The sequence below is a fragment of the Halichoeres trimaculatus genome, unplaced genomic scaffold, assembly GCF_033239565.1.
Source record: "Halichoeres trimaculatus isolate MK-OKI-2021-1 unplaced genomic scaffold, fHalTri1.1 fHalTri1_scaffold_4, whole genome shotgun sequence".
NCBI classification, from domain to species: domain Eukaryota; kingdom Metazoa; phylum Chordata; class Actinopteri; order Labriformes; family Labridae; genus Halichoeres; species Halichoeres trimaculatus.
The window spans coordinates 20,091,211-20,118,432 of record NW_027437182.1 but is presented as its reverse complement, the minus strand read 5'-3'; the positions used below and the strand labels follow the sequence as shown (position 1 = coordinate 20,118,432).

General features: G+C 40.9%; 1 protein-coding gene across 3 annotated transcripts in view; it reads right to left on the bottom strand.

The window, feature by feature from the left end:
* Positions 1–26,772, bottom strand: part of sh3rf1 (SH3 domain containing ring finger 1) — a 73,928-nt gene extending 47,156 nt beyond the window's left edge. For all 3 annotated transcript variants that reach the window (XM_074668906.1, XM_074668905.1, XM_074668904.1), the window contains exons 1-2: positions 26,460–26,772; positions 23,743–24,216 (exon numbers count right to left, since the gene is read on the bottom strand). In XM_074668906.1, the coding sequence (XP_074525007.1) occupies positions 23,743–24,123 (381 nt within the window). In that variant the 5' untranslated portion in view covers positions 24,124–24,216; positions 26,460–26,772. The remainder of the gene's footprint in view (positions 1–23,742; positions 24,217–26,459) is intronic.
* Between the last annotated feature and the right edge of the window lie 450 nt (positions 26,773–27,222).

Below are 27,222 nucleotides of genomic sequence, written 5' to 3'. Positions count from 1 at the left end.
GTAGGTATCTGTATGTGATCTGCCATGTTACATACAGAGTAGCAATAGGCGTTTCAAGCAAAAGAGCTATTCGATAATCGCTTGTAATTATTCAAAAATTATTAGAAGATCGACAAGTTGTTCATGACTTGTGCTATGCCCAACTAACCTTGCAAAGTTTGCACTGTACCTCTTTTTGGTTCATTTTTTTGATGGAGTTCCCTGCACTTCCCAACCCATATTTGGATAGGGATGGGTACCTTTCACATTTGAAACTAGGGATGCACGATATTATTGGCACAATATCGGTATTGGCTGATAAAAGCTTAAAAACACGTTTATCGGTATCTGCAGATGTGAACATCTCTGCCGATATGCACAGCCGATAAGGTGCTATTCAGTTAGGATTATTATTGTTTTCCATCTGAAAAATAAGCTCCTTAAATAAAATGTAGCACTTCATTTATTTGCACTGCAGAGCTCTTTGTCTGTCACCAGGTTGTTATAGTAGCTCTAAAATAATCAAATGCAACTTGGTTATGTTTAAAAATGCATTGTACATTTAAAGTTCATGTGATCTAAAGAAATTATTTTTCTGTATTTCAATACTGAATGTCTTGAGTTTGAAAAAATAATACATTTCTTATTTATGGTAAAATCAAATGTTTTTTGTCTTGTTTTATGTGTGTTTCTTAAACAAATAAGACCGTCACAATTAGAGTAACATATGAATTCCAGTACAGGATAGACTTAGCTTTCTTTACAGTGAAAAAAACAAACAAACTTGTGATTATCAGTATCGGTATCGGTATCGGTATCTGTATCGGCCACAAGGGGTTTCGATATATCGGCATATCGGATATCGGCAAAAATCCAATATCGTGCATCCCGATTTGAAACGATACGGTACTGATGCCCGGTACCTAGCAATTGGTACTGGTACTAAACGGTACCAATTTTCGGTCCTTTTTTGTGTTTTGTTGTAAAAAATATCAATTTGTTTCATAATAAAATATGTATATATTTTGTTTACAATTTAACAAATATATTCTTTATATGTAACCTTGAAATGCTGTGTTCATGTCCAGCATGGAAAATCGCTTACTCTGCCTCAAGAGGCGAAGAGTTAACACAAGGATGTGTTAAGGTACCTAAACATGATACCTTTTGACTCTACACAAATCGATACCCTGTACTTTTGACATAATTCGGTCAGTACCTAAAAAATTACCTAATTCGGTACCCATCCCTAAATTTGGACATCTCCTTGTTCTTGTTTTGGCTGTAAACCATCCAACATTTTCATTTCTGGTCTATCTCCATTCATTATGTCAGTTTGTTGAAGTAGTCAAGTTAAATATGATCTAAATGGGACACGTTTTTTTTTTTTTTTTTTTTTAAGTAATCGTGCATTTTAGATGGTTTTCCGTGCACAACTCAACTCAACCTGCTTTGAAGATGATGTGAAGATGAGGGATAACAGCTCTGCCATCCTGCATAAAACTGTAATCTGCTGCAGACAGGACAAAGCAATCGTCACATGAACCATTCAATTTTTTTTTTATGTTAACGACTTATCAAATATTCGAAAATCACTGCCCATCCCTAATACAGAGAGGAAGAACAAGCAAAGTCACGACAACCTGATGAAAGAATTCAAATGGCATCACTGGTGTGGACGTTTGTCACTGTTTCAGAGTTATGAAAAAGCCACAAAAAATGGGATTTAACAAAACACAACTTTAAGTCATGTGAAAAGATATCATAGCAAAGAAGATGTAGAAGAAATATGAAGCAGTAGGAGCTACAGCTAGCATGAGCACAAGAATATGAACAGTGAGTAATGAAACGACTCAACAGGCATTTGAAAACAGCAGAATGATTTTTAGAGACAAGCCAATGCTAAAATAATCTCTGATAAGCTCTGTGAATCTACAGAATCTGCAGCACTTGATGACGCACCTTACTCTAATGTAGATTTCAGAAGCTAATGATATTGGAACACAATAAAGCCTTCAATGTGAAGAAGACATTTTTGTATCACAGGAGTAACTCACAGTAACTATAAAGAATATCGATACGTTTTCATCTTGACATCCCTGAAGAAAAGCTGACAAAAGAAGCCAAGGCAGCATTTCTGCTCAGCCCTCCCTAACTTCCTTAAAGAATATTCTCAGGACAGGCTTTATTCTGTGTTTTCACTTCTTATTATCATCCCTACATACAGCGGCTATGGGGACACTCAATGGGAAAGGGATACTAATAATTTCAAAGATATTGCTGTCCTGTGTGTGTGTGTGTGACGATAAATCTTACCCTACTTCTGTTTAACTGTCTGACATTCGTTGCAGTGAAAGATGCAAAACAAAGGATCTTCTGAACTGTGTGCTATAAATTCCTCAGCCATGCAGCAAAAGAAGCTTTAAATAACTAGAAGTTGTCATAGTTCTCCTGAATGGTGCGTTCTGCTTTTTGAAGGACACACAGAAGGATCTGTCTGTGGTACCAGCGCCTTTAAAATGTGTCCTAGAGGATCTTAATAAAGTGTATCCAGGCAGCAAGATCAATCTATACAGTGAATTGTGCTAAATGTCAGTAGAGAGAATATGTAAGATTCTATAATTATCCAGTGCTACTGAGAGCCACTCTGTAGCTCAGCATCAAGAAGGTAAAATCAGGGTCAGCCTGCCTGTCAGTTATCTCATAAACAATCAGGACTGAGAGGAGAAGCAGAGGAAGTCAGCTTGTATCCAAGCTACAGAGGGATTAGTTCACAAATGTCACAGTATCTGAGAATTGAGTACCAGTCAATATGAGCTGAATACTAAGCATTTCCTCACATTACTCTCCACTGTGCGGGTGAAAGCGTGCAGTGTCTGTGGCCTTTTGTTCCTCCTAGTCTTTCAGGGTGAGCCACCTGCTCGGCTCCACTCAGGCCGACTTCGATTCAAGCGGAGAGATGCAAGTCCAGAGGAAATCTGACCAGATAACTCCAATAAGTGTCGTACAACAGAAGCTCTTACATGTCTTTCTCCAGTTATTACATGTCTCACTGATCCTCATTTGCCGCCTTATCATTCAATTGTGCAGTGTTGTAAGTCAGACTGGTGGGCAACTGCAGATTTGCTTTCCTTGGCTGGTATCTGTACGCCTCTACAGCGGACAAACAGAGCCAGGATATTGACACAGAACTGGCCAAAGGCCAAGGCACAAACACTGCATCTGCTCTCAGACTGAAGAGCCAGCACAGCACTGACCATTTTTCACTTCCTCAAGAAAGTGTCCAAGTGTGTTTGTCCATTCCACCCTCGACTCAGCCCAGATGTAACATGTAGCTGCTAGCTTCCTTTATCTCCGCTGAATGCTAAGTGAGGCTTGAGGTACTGAAGGGGAGCAGAAAGAAGCAACTCAAGGAACCCTCTGTTTTTCAGTTTCTTGTTCTTCGGCAAAGTTAAACTGAAAGGTGAGTCCAGAAAACGCTGACACATCATAATAATATCAAAGAAATAGAGGAGATGAAGGTGAACTGTTGCATCAAATTCTGTCACTTGTGCCTTGGCCAAGAAATTGCACTTGAACATGAGAGCATGCATCTTCTGCACTATAGAACCCCCGACCAGGGGAAGATCAATCTGTTGTTGGGGAGAAGCAGTGCCTGTATACATCTTCAGACAATCACAACACTGCTTCTCATGATGGAGGATTCTCTGTTGTGTCAGGGATGGATGTTTTTCCTGAGGGGGAAAATATGAGGAACCTTTGCCATTGTTCCTAACTTTCACTTCTCTTTTAAAAAAATGCTCTGCAGTGCCACCAATAACAGTGCATTTTATGGCTAACACACTCTATTGCAGCATTGGTCTCAAATAAAGATTACTAGTGCTGAAGTCCCAGGATATTTGGCAAAAAATTAGGGCCCCATTCAGATGATGGACTACACTATTTGAGCAGCTTCTCATTTTAGGCGGTTGAGTCATTCCTCTTTTTTAAAAAGCCTCCGGCTGATGCTTTGGAAGATTATTAGATTTTTACTTGACAATAAGGAATGTCAAGTGTCAGAACCACGTCGTGCCAAATTATGCTATCAGCAGAGTGAGAATAACAGAGGTTTTGAGGGGGAGTCGTTGATGAATGAGAAATTTTACTTTCAGTTTTTCAGAAGTATGAAAGGGCACAAAAACACAACACCCAGCTTATAAGACAGATCCCTGGAGGCTTTCAGCTTCTTCCTGCTTAACCGTCACGGGCCTCTATGCATGTGCGTCAGTGTCTGTGTCTGTCTCAACCTCTTCCTCAGCCTATGTTCTGATGTTTTGGTTGTATCAGGACATTTCTGTGTGGAGCATGGTTACATCAGCCAATCACAGAGCGCCTAGTTTACAAGTGACTTTGTGTGTTGATGATTGTGAATGGAAGAAGCTAATCAGAGTAGCTACAATAGTGGACGTAGCACAGAGGCAGACGTAGATACAACCAAAGGAAAACAAGACACCAAACAGATAAACCTTTTTTTAAAATGAGAGTGAAGCTTGGCTTGACTTTCCCTGCTTTCAGGCACTTGGAGAACAGCGCAGGACAGAGAGCGACGCAATTCGGCTTTCCGCTAACCAGGTATGTGTCAAATACCTGTGATTAGCTTGTGCTAACATGCCAAGTCAGGTGCACGGCTCTCGAGTCTCTCCCATGTAGAAACGTGATGCTACAGGTGGTTGCTGGGTGTGCGCTGCTGCTGGCACTGAGCCAACAAGAAGGAGCCTGGTTTAAATTTGTGTTTACTAACAAGTAACAAAAACTCCTGCAGACATTACCTTTAAAAAGGGGGTACCATCCCTTTTCTTTTGAGGTTATAAACTTTTGCTCTGGTGTCCCGGAGCAGTTCTACACAATTAAAATCTAAAACAAAAATCTCTATTTTTCTCTCACTGGTGAAGAAAACCCCTGTTTCATTGTCTGTCTATTTTAAGTTGACATCTCCTTAAAGTGATTCTCCGGGATGGAACAAGTTGGGTCCTATCACAAGGTTTAGGGCAGAAATTACCCCTACAGCAGTGTTTTTGTGCAGCAGAAGCCCAGAGCGCTGACACCAAACACCCCCTCCCTGCTCCTCTGCCGGTTTCCTCTGCACTCAGACGGGGCCATATTTTACTTGACCAAAACACAAATAAACGGACTCCCACCGAAAAAATCTGATATCAGTCTGCATTCACGCTTTATTTAGAGAATTGTCAGCGCGTTACTTTCACACAAAAACACCGCTAAATAAGGCTCTAGTTCTCATCGTGTCTCTTCGTCCTAGCAGACTCTGGCACGCCGTGTGCGCGGACTGATACACTAAGCCGCCTTGTACACAGCTGTGGCTCTGCAGCGGAGGTAGCACCGTTTTACACAACGATGAGAACTAGAGCCTTATTTAGCTGTGTTTTTGTGTGAAAGCAACATGCTGAAAATTCTCTGAATAAAGCGTGAATGCAGACTGATATCAGATTTTTTCGGTGGGAGTCCGTTTATTTGTGTTTTTGGTCAAGTAAAATATGGCCCCGTCTGAGTGCAGAGGAAACCGGCAGAAGAGCAGGGAGGGGGTGTTTGGTGTCAGCGCCCTGGGCTTCGGCTGCACAAAATCACTGCTGTAGGGGTAATTTCTGCCCTAAACCTTGTGATAGGAACCAACTTGTTCCATCCCGGAGAATCACTTTAAGGAGATGTCAACTTAAACCCCCTTCCCTCTGATTGGCCAGTCCTATAGAGGCCTGAAAAGGGCAGAGCCATGGGCAGACCTAGGTGTTTGAGGTCCATCCCTCTGATGTGTCATGAACCAGTAAGGGGATCCAGCCTAGACCTCATCATTTCATCAAGTCTTCAGATGATCTCATGGTATTTTTAGAACAGACAGTTTTGATCAGTTTATAGACAGATTTAGGGATTTCTAACAACATATGAATATATAAAGGTTTGAAATCTGCATCACTACTTTATATCCATGTTTAAAAAAGGGGGAAAGGATCATACCCCTTTTTAAGATAAGTGTGACATACAGAAAGACAGCTGTGTCCCATTTCAGAAGCTGCATTCTTCAAAGAACACACTCAAGACTGCTTTCATCATAGCGTTTCAGCTGAGCCTGAGTGGTCTCAGCAGGATACCAAAGATGCATCCATAGAAGGATGCAGTCTTTGAAGGATGCTGCCTTTGAAAGCTTCAAAAACACTTAAACAAACACACCTTCTTCAGTTTTGTCTAGTAAATGCAAGTTTTCATTAAAATACCAACTTATTAAACACCCTGGTCTGCTTCTCATGCATTTCTTGGTGTTGACTGTCCACAAACAGGCAAACACAAGACTTGAGACATTTTACAAGACAGTCCTGCTGGCACAGACTCACAGTGCAAACATCCCAGGTCACTGTGGTCTCTCCGGTTACACAGTTCAACCATTAAGCGCTGAATGGATGGAGAGAGAGATGCTGGTGGCTTCAGAACTAATCAAGGTGTCAATAAACATGAGGGCTAATGGAGCTCCCCTTCACACAGTGAGCTCAGAGATCACACCTTTTCCACAATGGAGGGGATAAACACAGGCTGCCTGGCTGGCAGAGCTCTGCAGTGACATTTCGTCATTGTGTTGGCACAGATCGGTTTGTGTACAGTCTACACACCTGTGTTTTTGTGGGTGTGAGCTGCATGAGGGCCCACACAGATCTGAAATCAGTCTGTGAGTCATTAACACAAACATTGACCTGGCTTGGTCAGGCTGTACTCACTGAGGGTTTGGTCTGTTTTTGTGTCAAATAACAAGGATCAGAGTACGTTTTCCAACAGGCAGTTATTATGGGAGAGGAGTGTGAACATAGTTCTCGAGTCAGTGCATGTTGGGGATGTCTGTGCAGAAAGCATATCATGAATAAAAGCCCAGACCCTGAGTCTTTGTCAGAGCTCTCCCCTATTCAAGCCCACTTCAGTAATTAATCACACACTGTCAGACACAGAGACCCCACACATGTGGAGGAGCTGAGAACTCACGTTTTCAGAGGCTGGATTTAAAAAATTTTCAAAAATGTTCCCAAATACAAAAAACAACAAATCACTAATTTTCTAACCCTTTGCTTGTCTAAATTTAATTTAATTTCCAAAAAATTCCAAATAGTTTCACTTTATTAAAAAATATCAGGATTTTGTTGCTTTGAAAAACAACTTGAATATTAAATTCTTAATGAAAAGTCTGGTAAGAAGCATCCCTTTAATTCTTAAAGCTGAAATAATGAAACATCTTTATTTTGTTGGATCAGAGAATGTGGAGAATCCTTTTTTTTTACAAACAGAAACAATCCTGCCGTTTTAGTTTGAAAAACCAGTTCAAAGACTCTTTGCCAAAAAACAATTGTGATGTTAACACAAACTCAATAAGGATTGTGTGATTTCATCTTATGTAGAATAGTTACTGATAATGGGCTCCACAAACCCCCTTCCCTCTGATTGGCTGGCCCTCAGGAGGCTTGTCAGGGGCAGAGCTATTCGCAGACCTTGGTGTTTCAGGCCCGCCCCTTACATGTGTCATAAACCTGTTAAGATAACAAGATAAGATAGCACTTTATTGATTTCCAGGGGAGGAAATTCATCAGGAGATCCTTACATGATGACCTCATCATTTCAGCAAGTCTTGTGAGGATCTCCAGTTCCTTTTTTAAATAGAGCGTTATGACCAGGGGCTTCTACAACACAAGAATGTGTAACAGTTGGAAGAAAATCTGTACGTTAAAGGGCACATATCATGCTTGTTTCTCCTTTTCACTATGCCAGACTAGGATGCCTGTAAAGCATTTCTGCCCTCAGTACAAGTCATTTAGTTCCTTCATTGCCCCACAATAGCTTTCTCAATATCCTCATTTTAGGCCATTCTGAAGATCTCGTTGAAATGCTCCGTTTGGAGAATGACCTCCAGTAACCTCGCAACGTCACAGCCCTTTGTGCTCTGATTGGTCAGTTCTATCAGAGGGGCAGAGGAGGTAGAGCCAGGGGGCGGTTTTTGCAGCATTGCAGTATTTACAAAATCGCCACATTAAATGGAGCAGACTGAGTGAGTTTGCTGTTTGCCAAAACTTCACTGTAAGGCATTGATAGCACTAATAAAATGGCAGAGTGTAGGATACGTCCTTTTGTATTGGATCCCGAGTCAGACCTGGACGGTTCTGCAGCTCAGGAGGAAGAAAATCCACCTCGACACAGATCATCTCAGGACACTTCAGTGTGGTGAGTCAAACCGGTACTGTAACATGTATAGTTTATACCGGATTATACTCTGCTCTTGGTGGGTGTATCCCTCGGTGGCGGTTGTGTGACTAACTGACTTCACAGAGGAGAAGCTGCTTTATCAGATTACTCCAATAAAAAGAGAGGATCCTCGTGTCGTCATGAAGGTCGAAATCTCGAAGCCAAATGTCAATGACCTATTTTCAGAGGCATCAAATCTCGTTCTAGGATATCAGAAAAAATGCAATATCTCATTTTTTGAAAATTCAGGGGGTAAAAGGTCTTGTTTTCAACTTTATTATTTTATATGCAAGTATTAAATCCCGGATCAGCATGATGTGTCGCCTTTAAGTATTAGAACCCTTAATTGTTGCTTTATACTTTAGCTGTGTTGAAAATATGAGACATAAGATACCTCAAAGTTAAACTAAAACCTGAGAAAAGACATGACTACGACTGAGCTTGTATCTCAAACAGCTGCTTTTACGGCGTGAGATGTGTCACCAGTGCTGTTGGCCATTTAGTTAGTAGAAAAAGCCAGCTGGGAGTCAGCTGAACTATGAGCTGGTTGTAAAGACTCCAAAGACTGAGGAGTTTGACACCAACAGTGTCGCTAAAGCCACCCACGTATACACAGACACAGAGAGAGGCTGGGGTCTCTGTTACAACACTGTCTTTGATTAAAACAGAGAATTACTCCTTGGATTAAATTAGGTTGGATTCAGTTTTAATAAGTTATGAGTGAGAAAATGGTGAAAATGTGGTCTTCAAACAGAACTCAGACACTTTCTGATGACAAAATGTTCTCAAATCTTGAAACACAAAACCAGAATCAGGGATAAACAAAACAAACAACAACAACAAAAAAAAGAGGATAAGTTGTCACAGATTTCTTTCAGCTTTGAAACCAGACTTGGCAGTAACACAGACTCTTCTAATTTGAGCAAATACACAAAAATAAACATAATTGCTTTGAATTATAGTCTGCAATGGATTGGACTTTGTTCTGTAGACCTAGTTCCCTCTCACAGCTGGGACAAAGATGTCACTCAGGGGACAAATGCAGATTAACTGCTACTCTGGGCCTCCAAGAAAAACAGGAAACTTCTCCGCTCATATCAGAACAGCAAACACATCCAGCTTACAGAAGAAAGGAGAGAGATTTGAGTAAAAAGCGAGAAGTATTTGATAGGATCATTAATCTCAGGAGGAGGTCTGGGATTACACGACTGTGATGCAGCTTAAAGGTGGGCCAGGGGCCGCTGCCTGCTGCTTTAAGATGCATCAAGACCCAGTTATAAGGCTAAGGGTCAAAGGTCAAACAACTGAAAATGAAACTCCCAGCAAATCCTGATTCCGCCTCAGGGATGGGAACTGAACACTTAACATGCCACCAGTCAAACGGCCCGTGGATGACCACTCCTGCTCCACCAATCACAACACAGGGTGAGAGGTCAAACTGCTCTGTAAGGGCCAGGCAGGTATGAGGGGCACCTTGGGAATAGAGGGGGGGACGCAGTGAGACACATGTTGGCAGACAGCTGACAAAACACTGAAACTAATAAATTCCACTGAAGGTGTTTGTGAAACTTCTTGGTGTCAACACTCAACACCATTTCCAGCAGGAAGGCTGCCACAAAGTTAACAGAATCACAGGTTTGTATTCACACTTGAGGCTAGGCCTGGGCGATACATCGATTATATCGATTAATTCAAATTTTTCCCTGTAAACGATTTGTAAAATGAAAAATTTGATTTTTTACTCCCCGCTGTTGCGTACCTTCTTTTTTTTTTTTAACCGCAGCAAGCGCTGACTCTGCATGTGTGTCTCGTGATTTAACAGTTCACTAACAAAACAACAGAAACCTTAATGTCATAAAAATGTTCTTGTGCGTCTTTGACACCCAGCACCTTGACGGAGACGTGTTCCTTATGGTCCGTATCAACAGCCCAAAGAGGTTAATATAGAGTAGACCTCTCGTCAGCAAACTTTCAAATCCGTTTTCTCCAATCGTCTGTTTTCTATCTGTCACTTTTCAGGAGTTTGTTTAGATCTTTGACTAAAACATTTACAAAGCCGGGACCCTTTACGTTCACCTGCAGATTATTGATGATGTGATTGACGCGTAAAACCTGCTGCTCTTCGAAGTTAACACTCTGATCATTTTGAGATTTAGACAGTAAAGAAATATACATTCGTTTTTTTTCAGAACATCCTCACTCTACCGAAGAAGATCCCCTCTTATGGTGATTTGGATGGATCATGATTTGTGAAAGTAGACTGCGGGGTGGGAGACGGGACGACGATGGGCGATCGCACAGAGCGGCGCGCTGCTCGGACAGACATGACTGAGAAGTTGTTAAACTTTTACCTGGGTAAAGCTGAGTTCTGTCTTTCCCTGCAACTCCCTCTGTTCCACCAACTAAATCCTCCATTCAGCAAAAATCCATCCGCTGACGAATAGAGCAACATAATGAACCAGCATCGAGGTGCGCTCTTTTAAACAGGGGCGGACAAGACTTTTTAGACTGGGGTGCCCCAACCAGGGCAGTGATTTATGCAGGGAGGCATAAATTTTGTGAGCCCACACTTGAATAAATAGCTTTTATTTTTACATATTTGTATTAAAATTAAAGGATAAACAGGCTTCACCTTAAAAAAATAAAACTAGACAGAAACAAAGTGGTTTTTTTTATAAACCATTTAAAAGTAGAATATAACTGAATAGTGCTGTAGTGCACTGAAACAGTACTGTAAACGCTTTTCCTTGCAGTATTTTTAAATTCAAAATGTACAAAATGATGCAGCTTTCACTGTGAATGTAAATAAGTCTGCCTCTTTTAAAACTACAAAGTGAAGTTACTGAAACAGAAGAAAAGCTGAAAATTCAATTCCAAGAGTCAAATAGAGGTTAGTTTCATTAAGTTTTTGACAAAATTAAAATAAAAAGTGGTTTTGAGTTATCTCTGTCATTTGTACTTATTGTTTTCTTTAAAGGAAAAAAAAAAAGGTTAAAAAATCATAAATTGAATTTTTTGTGAAAAAATTGGAGATTTCATTCTTAGGCCATATCGCCCAGCCTTAGGTATAACATTTTCCCTCAGGAACAGCGGACCACACAACTAAAGGGGAGCTAAAGAAAGGATTCACTGGCCCCCACAGGTGCAACAAGAGGTGGTGAAGAAAGGTCATGGCGTCCTCTGTTACTATTGTTTTGCTGACAGACGGGGCAGAGGATGAGATATGGACAGAGGAAGCAGGAGGCTAATGACAAATGTGGCATTTTTAGAGAGAGGACCACCCAGAATTCAGTGTACAACACACTGGAAATAACAACAAACACCAACACTTCTTTGCTAGAAACACCACAGAAGAAGGTTGAATGTAATTATCAGATTACTTGACAGCCCAAACTGTGCTGAAAATGACGGCCAGATGGGAAACCCTTTGGATGAGCATGAAAAGATGCCTTGCAACAAGATACGACTGCTACAGCTGAGCCCACCCCGGGGCTTTCAGGTGCACAGACACGTCACTGCACGCAGGATCATCACCGAAACTTCAGACTGTGACTGTGACAGACACGTCCTTTCAGATGACCAATTTTTCCTGCATGTCTAACAACAAAAAAATCAGAAAGTACACATAAATATATGTTGACACTTGGAGTAGGTGAAGTGAAGAGGGTGAACGTGAGCTGGCAAGCAGGGCGAGATCAGGCAGGCCCGATGTTTGGAGTAAAAACAGTGACCTGCGAATACTCATGGCATTCCTCAGAGACACACTCACACAAAACATCCTCCTCCGTCTGGGGGAAAGAGGTTAAAAGGAGATTAGGCTCAACAAGTTAACCCTTTCCTCTGACAGTCTGGAAAATCTTGACAAAGACAAAGAAAAGGCACACACCCTTCACCGGGGGAGCAGTGTCTCACCACAATGAGGGGGCTGTGGCTGCACCTTCATCACATGATTCAGTCTTTTGAACTTCTCCCTGGGAATTATGGAAACCCACAAAAGGGGGACAGTAATTTTCCACAGCATAAGTGGCCACTTACTCATTCTCTATATGTTTTCTACAACATGGTTTGAATTGTAAGGCATGTGAGAACTGCAAATAGGTGTGAAAGTGGTGATGGATGATGACTGACTGTTGACCTGTTGGAGGCTCCTGTCCTCTAACCCAGCAGCTCAGTGCTGGATGGCCCAGACAGGAAATCAATATTTGAATAGATTCATAACCTTCTGTGCTCAACATCATTACACTCCTCAGGGATGGATGTTCATATTTTAAGCACTGACCGCAGGAGGAAAGACCCAGAACTTCCTTTTTCCATGGCCTGAATCTAAAACATTGGACCAAGATCGAAAACAATTTAACACAGCTTTCTTTAATGGTGGCACTTCAACGACCAAAAACAGAGGAAGAAGCCTTGTAAGCTTAAATATCACCCAAATTCACTCACAGTTTTTTAAATTCAATTTCTTAAACGTGCCCAACAGGAAATATATGTTAAAATGATTTGTAAAAATGAACATCTTTTATTTATTCCGAACTGTAAAAGTTGAAGTCAACTGTAGCAACTTATCACTCACACAGCCAAGAGTATTTTATGCAACTATAGGTCAAAAAGTGCAGCAAAGCAACAGTTTCTAGCATTCAGTTGTTGTCTCGGTGTATCAGCCACCCTTGAGAAGTTTAAAAGCCGGAGTATCAGCCTTGGCTTATTCTCCAGAGCCCTGGTTTTTGTGGATTTGTAAAAGTTCTGGATCGAAACATTGACAAAGGTGTCTGTGGGGTGTCAGCAGTGAAGCAGGCGCTGAGCTGGACTGGCGCGGTGAAGAGGGAGCAGAGCCTGAAGGCAAAGCTCTTGATTTAGTGGTCGATCTGTGCTCAAACTCTCACTTGTGGTTTAGAGATTTGGGTTGAGACTGAAAGAATGAGAGCAGAGATGAAGGATTTTAACAATTAATCAAATATCAAACACACATTTTCTGTTATTCCATCAGGTATTGACAAACAACCTGCAGTCTTATATTATATTCAACTATCAGAGGGGCGTTTTAACTTTAAAGAGGGGGCATTCTGCTTTCTCATATTATAATAAACATGGATATAAAGTAACAATGTTGGATGTTCAAACTAATTGTGTGCAGATTTTCAACCCTCAACATATTTAAATGTTGTAGAAATTCCTGAATCTATCTAAACTGCTCAGAGCTGCCTGTTCTAAAAATGGCAAAAGATCTTTATGAGACTTGCTGAACTGATGAGGTCATCACATAAGGATCTCCAAGCTGGTTCATGTCATGAGTGATCCTATACTTAGAGTATACTTCATGTCCATGGGATATACTCATCAATTTTACTAAGTATTAGTTTCAAACAATGACCAATCCTACAGTGGGTCATGTGGGTGATATTTCTCTTTCATTTAATACAAAAAGTGAGTAGGTTCCATAATTTATTAAGCTAAAAATGCAAATTATGTATTGAGATTTGCTGTTTTTGTGCTGTCCGATTATTCAAATATCAAGTTTGCTCTTCAAAATTCACACTAGAATACATGTTTGTGAATATTATTTCCAGTATTATTTCTGTATAATGATCATTAAAACATGGCAAAGGTGTTTCAAAAACTATTCCAATAATTCATATAGATAAAATAATTCATTTTGTGTGTGTCCGAGAAATCAGGGTCAACCGTGTTACCCATTGAAAAAAGGCCCACAAATCAGCTACAGTTTACTCCAAAGTCACATGACTTACATCAAGTGAAGTCACATCCTTTTTGGTGGGAACCATGAAGAAAGTGTTGTATTTTAACTCCTCCTCATCAATATTTCATCAGAATGATTGTCTGTATATGGTGCACTTTGATTATTCGTCAACTGTGTTACCAACATTTTCGATAATTTTTTTTTAGAACTGTGAAGAAAATGCACGGAACGACGAGGGGATTGAGGTCAGGTGGTGACATGTTTAAGGTCTGCAGTTAGCACAAGAGCCAAAAAATGGTGACAGGTGTTACCTGTTAACCGTGTTACCCATCATAGAGTTTAATGTTGTAGAGACAGGTTTGTCCTGTCAACTGTGTTACCATGTATTGTCAACAGTGTTACATGTGATTTTTGTGCCATAATTCTAAGTTTTGGCTAAACTGTGATATAAATGATGAGGGACATTTCTAGGGAGCGTAGTCTTGCATAGAAATGTCAAATAACTCTAAATTCAGTATTTTATGGATTTATGTTGATTTATAGTCACAACTTTTGTCCATAACACGGTTGACGAAATTATGCTCCAAAGGTTTTTTTGTTACTTATATATTTAAAAATTCATTCAAACTTAAGCTTGCTAATGATTAAGTACATTTATGGTATTTCATTTGTAATCAAATTGAATATGAAACAAAAAAGCTGTTTTTTGTTTACCTGAAATGTACCCCTAATTATAGAACCACTCTCATGTTGGAGCGATGGGCCTCAAACACCAAGGTCTGCCTATAGCTCTGCCCTCGACAGGCTTCCAGAGGGCTGACCAACCGGAGGGAAGAGGGTTTGTGGGTTAGGGAGCCTTGAAGAGGCTGAGGTGGAGGCTGAAATAAGGGTTATCTAAAACACGAGGGTGAGAAAAACGTTTTGTTTTTGTTCTTTTTTAGCTGGTACTCATGTGATGCTACTCTTATGAAACTAAAAATAGCACAATACTACGATTGAAAGCATGTTTCCAACTGGCTAACTGGCAAGAGGTGCTGCACACAGCAGGGACACTGATTACTGGCTGCACCATGAGCTCATTTTAGGGACAGCAATACACGACAGCCAACAGCCAACAGACATGATCCCATCATTGGATACAAATCTGAAAGACAGGAGCTGCTGGAGCACCTGTATGTCTGCAGACCACCAACACCTGAGCGTATTTTCTGTAACTCTGACCTGGTTGAACTACCAATTTGTCTATTTGAACACATTTATATTTATTAAGAACAACAACAAATAGGCAGAGAATTGAAATTATATTACAGTTCTCTTCTTGTTCCAAGACTAACGAGGCTGGATTGTTTTTACAAAGATCGACCCATACTAAATGCTTAAAATCTGCATCCCTCCTGATGGGTGGCTGCACTCAGCTGCTGTAGAGCCAGGGTGAAAAGCTTCAACATCTAGAGGAAGCTCACAGTAAAGCCATTACTCCTTCACATCGAAAGGTTCTGGGGTTAAGATGGTTCAGGAATCTGATTAGGATGCCTCATGGATGCTTTCCTTTAGAGGTTTTCCAGGCACGTCCAACAGAGAGGAGGCCCAGGGGTGTTCGGAGCTTGTTGGAGGGATTATTTATCCCACCTGGCTGAGGAGCACTTCAGGGTCCCCTGGGAAAAGCTGGAAAATGTTGCCGGGGAGGGGAACATGGGGCTAATTTGCTTTACCTGCCTAGGTGAAAGAAAATAGATGGATAGCTGATGGTTTAGGCTAGCAACGTGGGACTTTGAGACCAGGAACGGCAAACATGTTTTGAACAATCCTAATTTGGTGGCCACAGGTCATATGTCTAATGAAATGCTGAACTTTTTTCTGCTTGTAAATCTCTTCCACACTCTTCCGAGATACTTTATTCACTTTGTTTAAAAATATCACTCTAATCTCTGACTGAAAAAACTGCACAGAAAACAAATACAAACAAGCTGACTTAAGGCATATTAGATTAGTGAGTAAAAACACATGGCACCAGCAGAGACTCAGACGCACAGGTAGCTTAACTAAATAACAAGTGTTTTGTTTCTCCAGAACGAGAGTCAGCAGCAAGAGGAGAACAGGGAGCAGTGCCGACTCACTGTCTAATAAACTCTAATCTCATTAGACCTTTAACAGGCTCCAGCCTGGATCAGACAGCACACAGGGAGGAGGTACATGCCTACATGGCAGAAATATGAGAAAAAAATACAGCTGGTGTCAGTGGCTTGTAAAAGAAAATTACAGGTAGCTCTTAAATCCACCGACACTAACTGTCCAGAAGGTCATGGCTACTTGTAGACCTCCGTGGGAAACGGAGAGGAGGCGAGAGAAAAGCGTGAGCGTGTTGAGAGAGCAGGAATGGACAGACTGAGACTCTTTCTTGAGAAGTTCCCAGTAGAAAGCAGTAAGTATGTGTTTGCCAGTGTGTGGGCAGTGTGCGGGTGTAATGATGGGGTTGTGTCGCGCAGGCAGAGGTCAGCCAGCCGGCCAAGAGGAGAGACTTCAACAACAGTATGATGTCATCAAAGAGGGCCAGCGTGACTCATCGACCTCAGACGAAGGAGGTACAGAGGAATTTTAATGAGATACCTCCACATGAGGAAGCCATAAACAACATTCTTCTTTTCCGGAGAAAAAGTCGAGAACAAAGAGACGCGACCAAACACAGAACAAACTTTGACACAAAAATAACTTGTGGTGAAAAACTTTTCAAATGTCCGTCTGAAAAAGCTGCTGTTAGTTTCTGCTTGTGGACAATCTGTTCAGAAATGATACAGATTTTGAGAATTAAAAGCAGCTGGACTGGGAATCAACGTTAGAGGCCTATAAAAAGAGAGGCAGCTTTCTTTAAATAAAGCTCTCATTACCAAAGGAGAGACAATGGCCTGATTATATCCCCAAGAGCTGAGCAAAGAATAGTGTCTCATTTCCCATCTACTAAACACACAAAGACTCACACACTCATGTCTATTAAACAGCTGAAAGGAGATGTTATCGTCAATTAAAGACTATTAGAAAACATTATTACACACATTAAAATGTGTCAGACTAAAAGCAGAGCAAATTGTCAAACAGCTTTGGTGCAGTCAGCTTTGTATTTAGGAAAATTAAGCACTGATCAGATCTATGACTCATTTTGTATCCGAGACGATACAACAGAAAAAGGCAGCATGCACAAATCTAAATCCTCACTACTCTTGGTCAAACAAAACTGAAATATGTCTGCACAAAGCAGTGTAAGACATTAACAAAAGGGATGTTCGATACCCCTTTTTTCAGACAGATACCAGTACAAATACTCCCTCTTGAGTACTTACTGATACTGAGTACCGATACCACTAGTACTTTAAATACATAAAATCTGAATTAACAGTGGCAGATCATTTTGAACAAAGACAGCACAGTCACTCTGCCGTGAAGTCCAAATTAAGACCAAAAACTCCCTCTGAGATTAGGGTTTGTTTTTAAAAAGATATCTAAAGTGTAAATAAAACTAACAACTAGGGGCACACCAATCACAATTATCTGGCAGATCACCAGTCACTGATCTTTAAAAAGCCTGACCTGCCAATACCGATTTGGGTCGATATCAATTTTTATTTTTTTTATTTTTTATAACTGACAGCATATACTTTTAATGTTCCAATCTTATTTTATTGAAAATCATTGAACAATACTTGTGAAATAATAAAATCTTTTTGTTGTAACTTAAACAACCAATAAAGAGTCCTGAGTTTCAGGTCTCAGAGCAAAAAGCAACAATGGCTGGCTGTCAGACCTTCCCCGGAGGTATATAAGATCAGTTTCATATGTAAGGATGGGCTGATCACTGATTAGGGATGGGTACCAAATTAGGTACTTTTACAGGTACCGACCGAATTCTGTCAAAAGTACCGGGTATTGATTCATGTAAAATCAAAAGGTACCATGTTTAGGTACCTAAACGCATCCTTGTGACTGTGAGGGAGTGGAAGAGTAGGTTATTTTCCATGCTGGACATGAACACAGCTTTGCAAGGTTATATATTGAAGAATAAACATATTAAATTGAAAAAAAAATCTATACTTTATTATTGAAAAAACTGATATTTTTTTACCAGATAAACACAAAAAAGTTCCGAAAGTGGTACCGTTGAGTACTGACACAGATTGCCAGGTACCGGGCATCGGTACGATATTGTTTCAAATGTGAAAGGTACCCATCCCTATCACTGTTCCCCAAAAATGAGGAAATCGGCACCGATCGATTGGCTGACTGATCGATCAACACACAATCATTATGCCGCATGGTAGCATAAAGGAAAAGGTTTTGCTAGTGTTAACAAAATGTACAAATAAGGTCTACAAGTTAGGGATCAGTTGTGAATAATTGTATGATAGTGAAAAAGCTGAAAAGTTCATGTGATGATTATCTCACTTTTAAAACATTCATTTTTTCAATTGTTTCACCAGCCCTTGGTTTAAATGGCATTTAATAGGCCAATGGGAGTTCTAGGGCAGTGGTTCTCGTACTTTTTTCAGTGATGTACCCCCTATGATGTGTATCTATTGATAGTGTCTATTAGATATAATACCAAATTTATTAACTTAAACTTATATTGGATTCAAACATTGATTAAATAAATGGTGATAAAGGAATTTTGCTTGGTTGCTATTTTTGAATATACATCTTTGAATCTTGCGAACCCCCTGGAGTGCCCTTGTGTACCCCCAGGGGTACACGTACCCCCATTTGAGAACCACTGTTCTCTGGCATTCTCTGTTTGCCATTAAATGGCAAATGAATGTCCATGGCAACATAAAAACACTCCAATAACAAAAGACAGCACAATTGCCAGTTTTTGGTGAAACAGGTGCAGCACTAAGAGATTCAGAACTAAAGAGTCCTGAAGACTTCTGAGAGGAACTTTACCAAAGATGAGACTGATTTCTATTTCCTTAAGTTTGTGGAGGAGGTGGGGAATTATCTAAATAATTGATGGATTGTACGCAGTGACTGTTGAAGGAGGTCAGGTTTTTGAACACACTTTAGAGTAAAGATTTTTGATGCAATGTCAGGAGATTGCTAGCCTTAATGGGGTCACAAAAAGTTCTTGTGTGAACTTGCATTTTACATGACGATGTGTGTACTTCTCTCTTTGAATTGACTTTGTAAGTTCACAGAATACACAAACTTTTCATCTCAAACAAATGAATTCCTCATAAAGTAACTGTGCTACAGCCAAACAAATGATTTTTAACATGAGCCCTCAAGCTAACTTTTCAAAAGTATGAAATTATGATTAAAATAAGACTGTATGATCTTAAAAAGTGAGATTTTAGGAGTTTTGCATGTGTGTGAATACAGCTCAACCCCCCCACCTCGACGTTTGATGGTTGGCTTCGACCCCTGGCAGTCATGACTCCTGAACCCTGACCTTTGGTTCACAGACGGCTTCAACAGCTTCACTCTCACACAAAATATACCACCAAGCTTTCTGTTCTGAATCTGCGTGAGCATAATATCCTTTTGTCTGAGTCAACGAGGCAGAGAGGAAGACATAACATCTCTGTAACAGAGCACCACCATGTAGATGAGTCACCGACCTGACTGTGGAGAGTTCAGACGACCACAGAACAATCACGACGAGCCTTTACGTTTACCTCATCAAAGAAACGCCAGCACAGCGTCCAACAACTGCTGCAGCCCTGAGATAGTAAGAGCAGGGGGCAGAAAGCTGACTCACGAAACATTTGTCCCTTTTGGTCCTGACGCCTTCACTTAACACTCATCAGCCTCTCTTACTAGAAGCCTTGCGTGCACACACAATCTCTGCTGGTCGCTCTACACGTGTCGGTCAGTCGTGAAGATCAGAGGGGGCTCCAGACAAAACCCTGTTGTGCATCTGTCAGGCGGTCTCCACCTCCCTCCCCTCCCTGTCGTATAAGAATTGTGAGGTGCAGCTCGGCCTGAACAGAGGGCACGACACCAGAGGAGCTGCTTGAAACCTCCAAATTCCCCTGAAAAACAGGGTGACAGGCGGTGAACAATAAAGAAGTGGGACTTGAGGGTGTCACCCAGGGGCAGTGAAGCGCTCAGTCCCCACGGAGCGCTGAGCACAGATCAGACTGGCAATCAGTGACAGCTTTGATCTCTGCCTTTTATGTTGTAAAAACGTTACACCTGCACAGCCGTGTCCTTTCTTGTTCTCTGTCACCAGCAGAACGCCTCAGGAGTGAAGATAAGACACGAGGGACGCCATTTGTGCTTTCTGCAAAAATGAAGGAAACTAAAGAAACAGCTTTAGAGCACTTTCCACAATTACACACTCAGACAAAACACTTTCATGGGGGAGGATTTTACCCTACATGCCTACACTGAGGGATTACAATCGACTGTCAATCCCAGAAAAACACAAAAGAGAGGTGAAAGAATGCACCAGTTTCAAGTGTCCACCTCTTTATCGCCAACAAACAGGCTCCTGAGAGTCGAGGGAAATTCCACATGGCACAAACAGCTTTGAAACCAGCACGGATACTGTGAAGTGATACCAGTGTGGTAAATGAGGCGGGTCCCCCCGGTAGCGATTTTACAGCGAGGTCTCTGATCTTGGTACCTGCATGGCCAAGTAGACACATTATCAGCTCTTTGACATTCCAGTAATTCTACACAAGACCTCGACATCTTTTCATCTCAACTATCCTCCCTACGTGGAGACCAGTTCTCAAAAAAGAGGGAGAGGTGGGGGTGCATTTTCTACATTTTTGTGTGCTCGCAGGTTTTTAATGCGCAGCAGTAAACAGAAGTAGCACTAAAATACTCTCCATTACTCGATTTCTGCACAGTCAAAGCTTCAAATAAGTAAAATGATGATGATGATGTTATATTCATGGCTTTGCTCCTGATGTGAACCTGTTATATTATCCTCATGGGCGCCATTATAAAAAATCTCTGTGGGGCGCGTAGGATCAATACAGATTTTCTTCATTTAACAGATAGAGGATGATGGTAAAGAAAGGGGACACACAATAGGAATTGTTCTGCTCAATGAAGAGCGTACTTAAAGGTTCCGTGAAGACTGTCTGGAAAAATTGTGTATTTCCAGGATAAAGACTCTGTTTCCCATGAGCACAAGCAACCACTGTCATGAAGACGTGACTCTGTGTGTGTTTTGAAGCAAACGAAGACAAAGCAGATTTTTTAAAGTCTACTTTCCTTTGTTCAAAACAACTTTTCTCAGGATACAAAGCGACAAAATAATGATTTTATTACCCCTTACATAGGGAGTGGAAGAAAAAAATGAAACTTGATAAATCAGGATTTTTCCTTTTGTCATTTTTTTTTTCAAATTCAAATTCAAATTTTTCATAAACTGGATTGAAAAAAAGTTACCTCTTTTCTCCAGCAGAGCATGAAATGTTTCTCTCTCTGACTCACATGATGTGTGGGAAAATACGGCTCTGTAGAAACTATCATCATTATCTAACTTTTTCCCGTGGTCCGGTGTTAAAAAAGCAAACTAAAAATCGCAAAAATCGTACGATCGAAGAATCACAATTTAAATTGAATCAGCGACCCCAAAATCGTAATAGAATCAAATCGGGAGAACAGCACATTGCCCCAGCCCTTGAGCTATTGTTTGAAACGTGTGTTAAAAATGTGTGTTCCTCACAGCCCGGTGCTCCGAGACGTGTCCGTAACATGTAACATTATCTAATCCTGGTTTTGTCTTACCAGAGCTCATCTACCAACTCCAAACTCACCAAGCAGAGCTAACATAACCTCACTCTTCTTTTTATTGATAGACTCTCAAGTTGGAACAGACCACCGCAGAATAACTGCAAACGGCTTAACTCGTGTTTTAGCTCGTGCTCTATCACTCTCTTGTTTAGTCTACTTCTGCTCTGACCTCCTTTTTCTTTTTGACAATTCCGCTCCAGTTCAGGTACATTACAACAAAACAAATCCACAACATGCCATAAATCTACAGCATTTAGAAATGATCTATTTTGGCGTTGATAACCTAGTTTTAAGTTGTGGATTACGATCAGCCATATACCTGGAGGTGAGACTTTTGCAACATCACTTATAAAGTTCTCACAGGGACTTTAATAAATTATTGTTTCAATCAGACAATTTTATCTTACAAAAAAAAACATTAGAGCTTCTTTCACTTCTGAACAAGCTCATTAATTCTGACATAAGTGGAGCGCTGATGGCCTGGTGGTCTAGGTTGCACTCCCTTGAGGTTCGCCCTTGCGCAGGTGGCCCAGGTTTCGAATCCACTGTCCTCTCTTATCCAGTCAAAGGCATATTAATGCTAAAGAGAGGAACAAGTGCAATAGCATCAAGCTGACATGAGAGTATCAGTGATGTCACTGGTGTGGATGTTGTGCTGTGAGCATTGACAGAAGAGGGAAACAAGTTCCCAAGTCTGAACACAAGCAATCTTACAGTTACTTGAAAAATCGTCAGTGCAACAACGATGTATCAAAGGTAAACAAAGCAGCAGAGGCCACAACTAGCAAAAGCAGTAAAAACAGTTATGCTGTCGAGCTCATTCAGCAGGAAACAAAAACTTAAGAGAGTTTATTGAAGCCAACCCAAAGCTGAGGCAACTGATGACAAAATCAGTGGATTCACAGCTCTCGATGACGCACCAAGGATTTCCCCAGCTAATAGCATCTGTGGAGCAGCATCCTGAGTCACTGCTCACCCTCAGGTGTGCAGAAAACACAAGAACTACATTGTCTTCAGATCAGCAGCTCAAACCTGATCCATATCCTGCACCTCTGATGAAAGCAGATTCTCTAGATGGCGTCGTAACTGATGAATTTCACTAAACAGGTGGTTACCATCAGTTAGTGCAAGGGTTAAGTTACTTTTTGCAGCATCATTCCAGTTTTTACGACACAGTTATTCAATCTGTCAGCCAGACAAAGACCAGTTTGGTGCAGAATGATATGAGAAGTGAGTTTTTGACAAAGCAACGTGAACAATCTAGCTTCAGTAAAACTCCACACACCAAAGTCTGAGCAGCTTAAGGAAATTAGCACGATCACGCATCTGTGGTTTGGAGATTTAGGAAGAAAAGGGCAGACCAAGAAGGCAGAGTTTAACTTTCCCAGATGTGAGACATTAATATCCTTCACACCTTATCCCACCGTGTGATTCCTTAAAATCTCATTGAACTCAACCTGTGTTAGTTTGAACAAACAAAAACAAACAGAAAAGGATTTGTCGCTGTTGTTTTTCTTGTTCTGTGAGTCTTTGTGGAGAAAAATAATCTCTGTTTCATCTGAAGCGAGGCTCCCTTCACTCCACTTTTTTCTTTCCCTTCTCTCACCACACTTTACAACTCCTCCTCTCAGTAATGCAGATAAAACAACCACCATGTCGTCCCACCCTGCTTCTCTCACGTACATCCACAGGCCACACTGCTGCAGGGATCTCGAGTGCGAGGAAAGACTTTGGCACACAGCATTGTCTGTGACTAAGAAAGAACTGAGAAGCCTTCTCATGAGTAAAGCGCAGCTGCAGTCGGCACACAGAGCAGACTCATTTGTTGGCTCAACTATTAACTGCTCTCAATCACTGCCATTATAATGTTGGGCTGCTAGTCAACTGGCTGGCTGGGGATCACCATGATAACCGTTAATCCACAGTGAGATTAGGGAGCCAGTAATGCAACATGCTGCTTTTAATCCACACAGATTTTCTCTGTTTTGTTTCAGCTTGACCCTAACAATGGGAAACACATTCATGCTCACCGATCCATGCCCACTCATGGTGAGTATACTAACCCGGACGAGGGTGCTCTTAGCCTGAGCCCGCTGCGGCTGCGCTCCTGGGGTGCCCTGGTCCCTGCTCGCGCTGCTGTGCGCCCTGGCCACGGCTCCCGACGTACCGTTCGTGCAGACCCCAGCCCCAGGACCAGCCCTGCGAGGTCTCTGCTTGATGCCGTCCAACAGGCGCACCAGGAGGATGTTGCTGGGGAGTTCATCCACGGCGCACTCCACCAGCGTGCGGCACTCTGGGCAGCGCAGCTCTCCACGTGAGCCCAGGATGCCTTGGAGGCATCGTCTGCAGAAGGTGTGCTGACAGGGCAGGACCTTGGCAGAGGCGTCCAGGCGCTCCAGGCAAACAGGGCACTCGAGTAAATCCAACAACACCGACTCGTCCATTCTCTGCGTGATCTGCCTCTACTTCAGCAGAAAGGGGACCAGGGCCGTCATGTCACTCCCATTCCTCGGCTGTGGCCATGGCATCTGCATCAGCTTTAAGCGGGGTCAAGATATGCAAATGAGTCATCAGGGAAAACAAAGAAATGGGTCATGGTATGCACCCAGCAGAGCAGACATCACATGAGGCTCAAACTGTGCTGGAGCTTCATTTAAGCCGCTCATTCAAAACATCAGAGGAAAAGACGCCAAACTGACTCTTATTGTGTCACAACGACATGTGTATTTTACTTTTTAGCTGCACTGTTGTACAATTAAACATCCAAGATCTGCAACATGTTACTGACATTTTTGTTTCCAGTGTTCACATGATTTTTGACGGAGCTGCCCTCCTTTCTAAATCAAACAGTCCAAAATTAATCTGAGTAAGAAAATAAAGTAAATAAACATTAAAAACCTGAGCATCTGCACTATTCCTTGGGTGTTTTGGGGGCTGTGAGCTGAGCTGACATGCACTCAAGTCCATTGGGAACATTGGGTCAGCTAAACTGTATTCTAAAAACAATATTTAAGTGACTTTAAAGCATTAAGATAGATGGAAGTTCCAAATATCTTAAAGTCAGGCCTAGGGGCTGCAGCTATCGAATATTTAGTATTCGAGTATTCTACTGAAAATCCCATCGATTAATGGAGTAATCGAATAAAATACATTTTTGTTTAGTTAAAGAGCAGTTATTTTTCAAATGATTTTTTTCTCTTTTAGAAATAGAATTTTCTGATACAGCATGTCAATAAGAGCACTTGCTTTGGTAGCTCCAAAGTTTGTAAACACATTTTGACACATTTTTTGTGCCTCGTACATCTCATCAAATGGCACCCGTTTCGTAGGATGACCCATTAGTCTCCAAACTCCAGAAAAGAAGCTAGATTTGTTGCTAGTTGCTATTTTGTATAAGAGGTAGCTTGAGGGGTCTGAACACTCTCTTAATATGGCCTCAGCTCTATTTGAAATACCACTCTTTGATCTTTTTAAAAATTAAACGATTCCTCGAGGCGGAGAAAATTACTCGAGTACTTTTTGTAATCGAGTACCTCGAATCATTCGAGGAATCGTCTCAGCTCTAGTCAGGCCAACAATCTGTACATGATATGTAGAATAAAGGTGGTTTAACAAGAGGAAGCTCATATAAGTAGAGGGAATTTATAGAAAGCTACATCAAAAATGTGTGTTATAGGTAAAATATGAGCATCTATCATCTTGTGTGTTGTTAAAAAAGTAAAACAGCTAGAAATAAAAGTCCATATGTCAAATTGAAAAGCCAAATTCAGGCGAGAAAATGTTGCTTTTCTGTTGTGATCAGTGCATGTTAATGCATGGTAACAAATGGTCTGCTAGGATATATCATAATGCACAAATGCATAAAATATGAGTATTTTGATGCAATAAAACATTCGCTTCAGCATTTTATGACAGTCTCCACAACACCAGACACAACTGCATCTGAAATCTGAGCAAAGGAATCAACATAATGTCTCTCATGTGAAGTATTCATGAAAAATTGATCACGCTTTAGGGAATCCGGTGAATCGATGTTTTCTTACAGCCCTGGTGCGTTCACTGACACATGTAATACTGCAGCATCGTGACAGACAGACAGTCAAAACTACTGTCTTGTTGTGTGCCTTGACGGATTTACTTCCAGGTTAATCTAATTTAGTCGACACGGATAACTACACCTGCAGACTGTGATCCTGGATCATTAGACCCGGGAACTTCCTGCGGGATTTACACGCCGTGAAGAAACAGAAAAACCTGCAGGAACGGGGCAAGTGGAGGACTGTGATTTGTAGTTACGAGGCAGAAACATGCAAAGAATTTCACCCACAGTGTCATCAGGTCACTGTCTCAATACGACTGCGAGGAAATCAGCCTCATATCACCGATTTGGTGAGATTTTATCACTGAAAAGGGCATTTCAGAGATAAAATCCTCATTTTCAGGGTTTTTAAAGAGGAGCGTAACGTTACTCAGAAAATGTCAATATTACGTAACAGCATGAAAAACATGAAGCGAAACTTTTAAGACTTTTATTACACTTTTATGAAGCTCTGTAGTTTATTTCTTAGTAGAAAGACAATTTTAAGCGTGGAAATGAATAAAGTTTACCAGCAAAAGTTGCTCTGGCGGGGAACTACTTAAATGCTGTCATACTTTAAGTAGTTAAAAGTTTTTTTTAAGGCTTAAAGCTTTGAGCAATGCTTTGAAACACTTTTAAAATTTCCGTTATTTAACAGTAACAATTTCACATAAATATCCCATTAAATGTAAGTCACCTTACCTCTTCCAAAACAGGACTCCTCCTCTTGTTGCCTCGTATCTCCCAATTTCTGCTAGTTAGCAAGCTACCAGCTCTCTACAAGCCACTTCTACCGAGTACCCGCCCAAAAAAACAAGTTTTCTTCCTATAGATGTTTTCTTACAGGAAGTGCAGGGTTTACCACAAAGACACTTCAACTATAAATTTAAATAAAACCTAACATGAAAAGGAAACAGGAGAGACAACGGAACTCCAACTGCACCCACCGCCATGCTAGTCCCTACTTCTGTTCTGCTGCTGGAAACAAGCGGAGAGGGGGAGGGAGTGTGGGGCCTTCAGGGGCTGTCGGGAAACGAGGAAACTACGCGAGGGGGTGTTATATACATAGTAACAAGTCGAAAGATTGCCAATAAGCATTAAAAGTTTTTATTTTTAAATGCGCAAATATTAAAACAAATGTATTAAAGTATTTTTTAACATTTCATTTTTTACAGTAGTAGATTATGAAAGAGTGTCACATTATGAAAAAAATGATACTTTGATATAAAATTTAAATTTTAATCATATTTTTTTTATTTTTTCAGATTAATAAAAATCTAAAATTAAAAGATAAAAAATAAAAACATCATGAGTTAACATGAGCTAGTCATTAGCCTTGTTCCTTTAATCCTTCAATCACCTTTGTTACACATATTTATTTGAGTTTCAAGTCTACACAGATGTATTAAACATTATACATATATATATATATATATATATATATATATATATATATATATATATA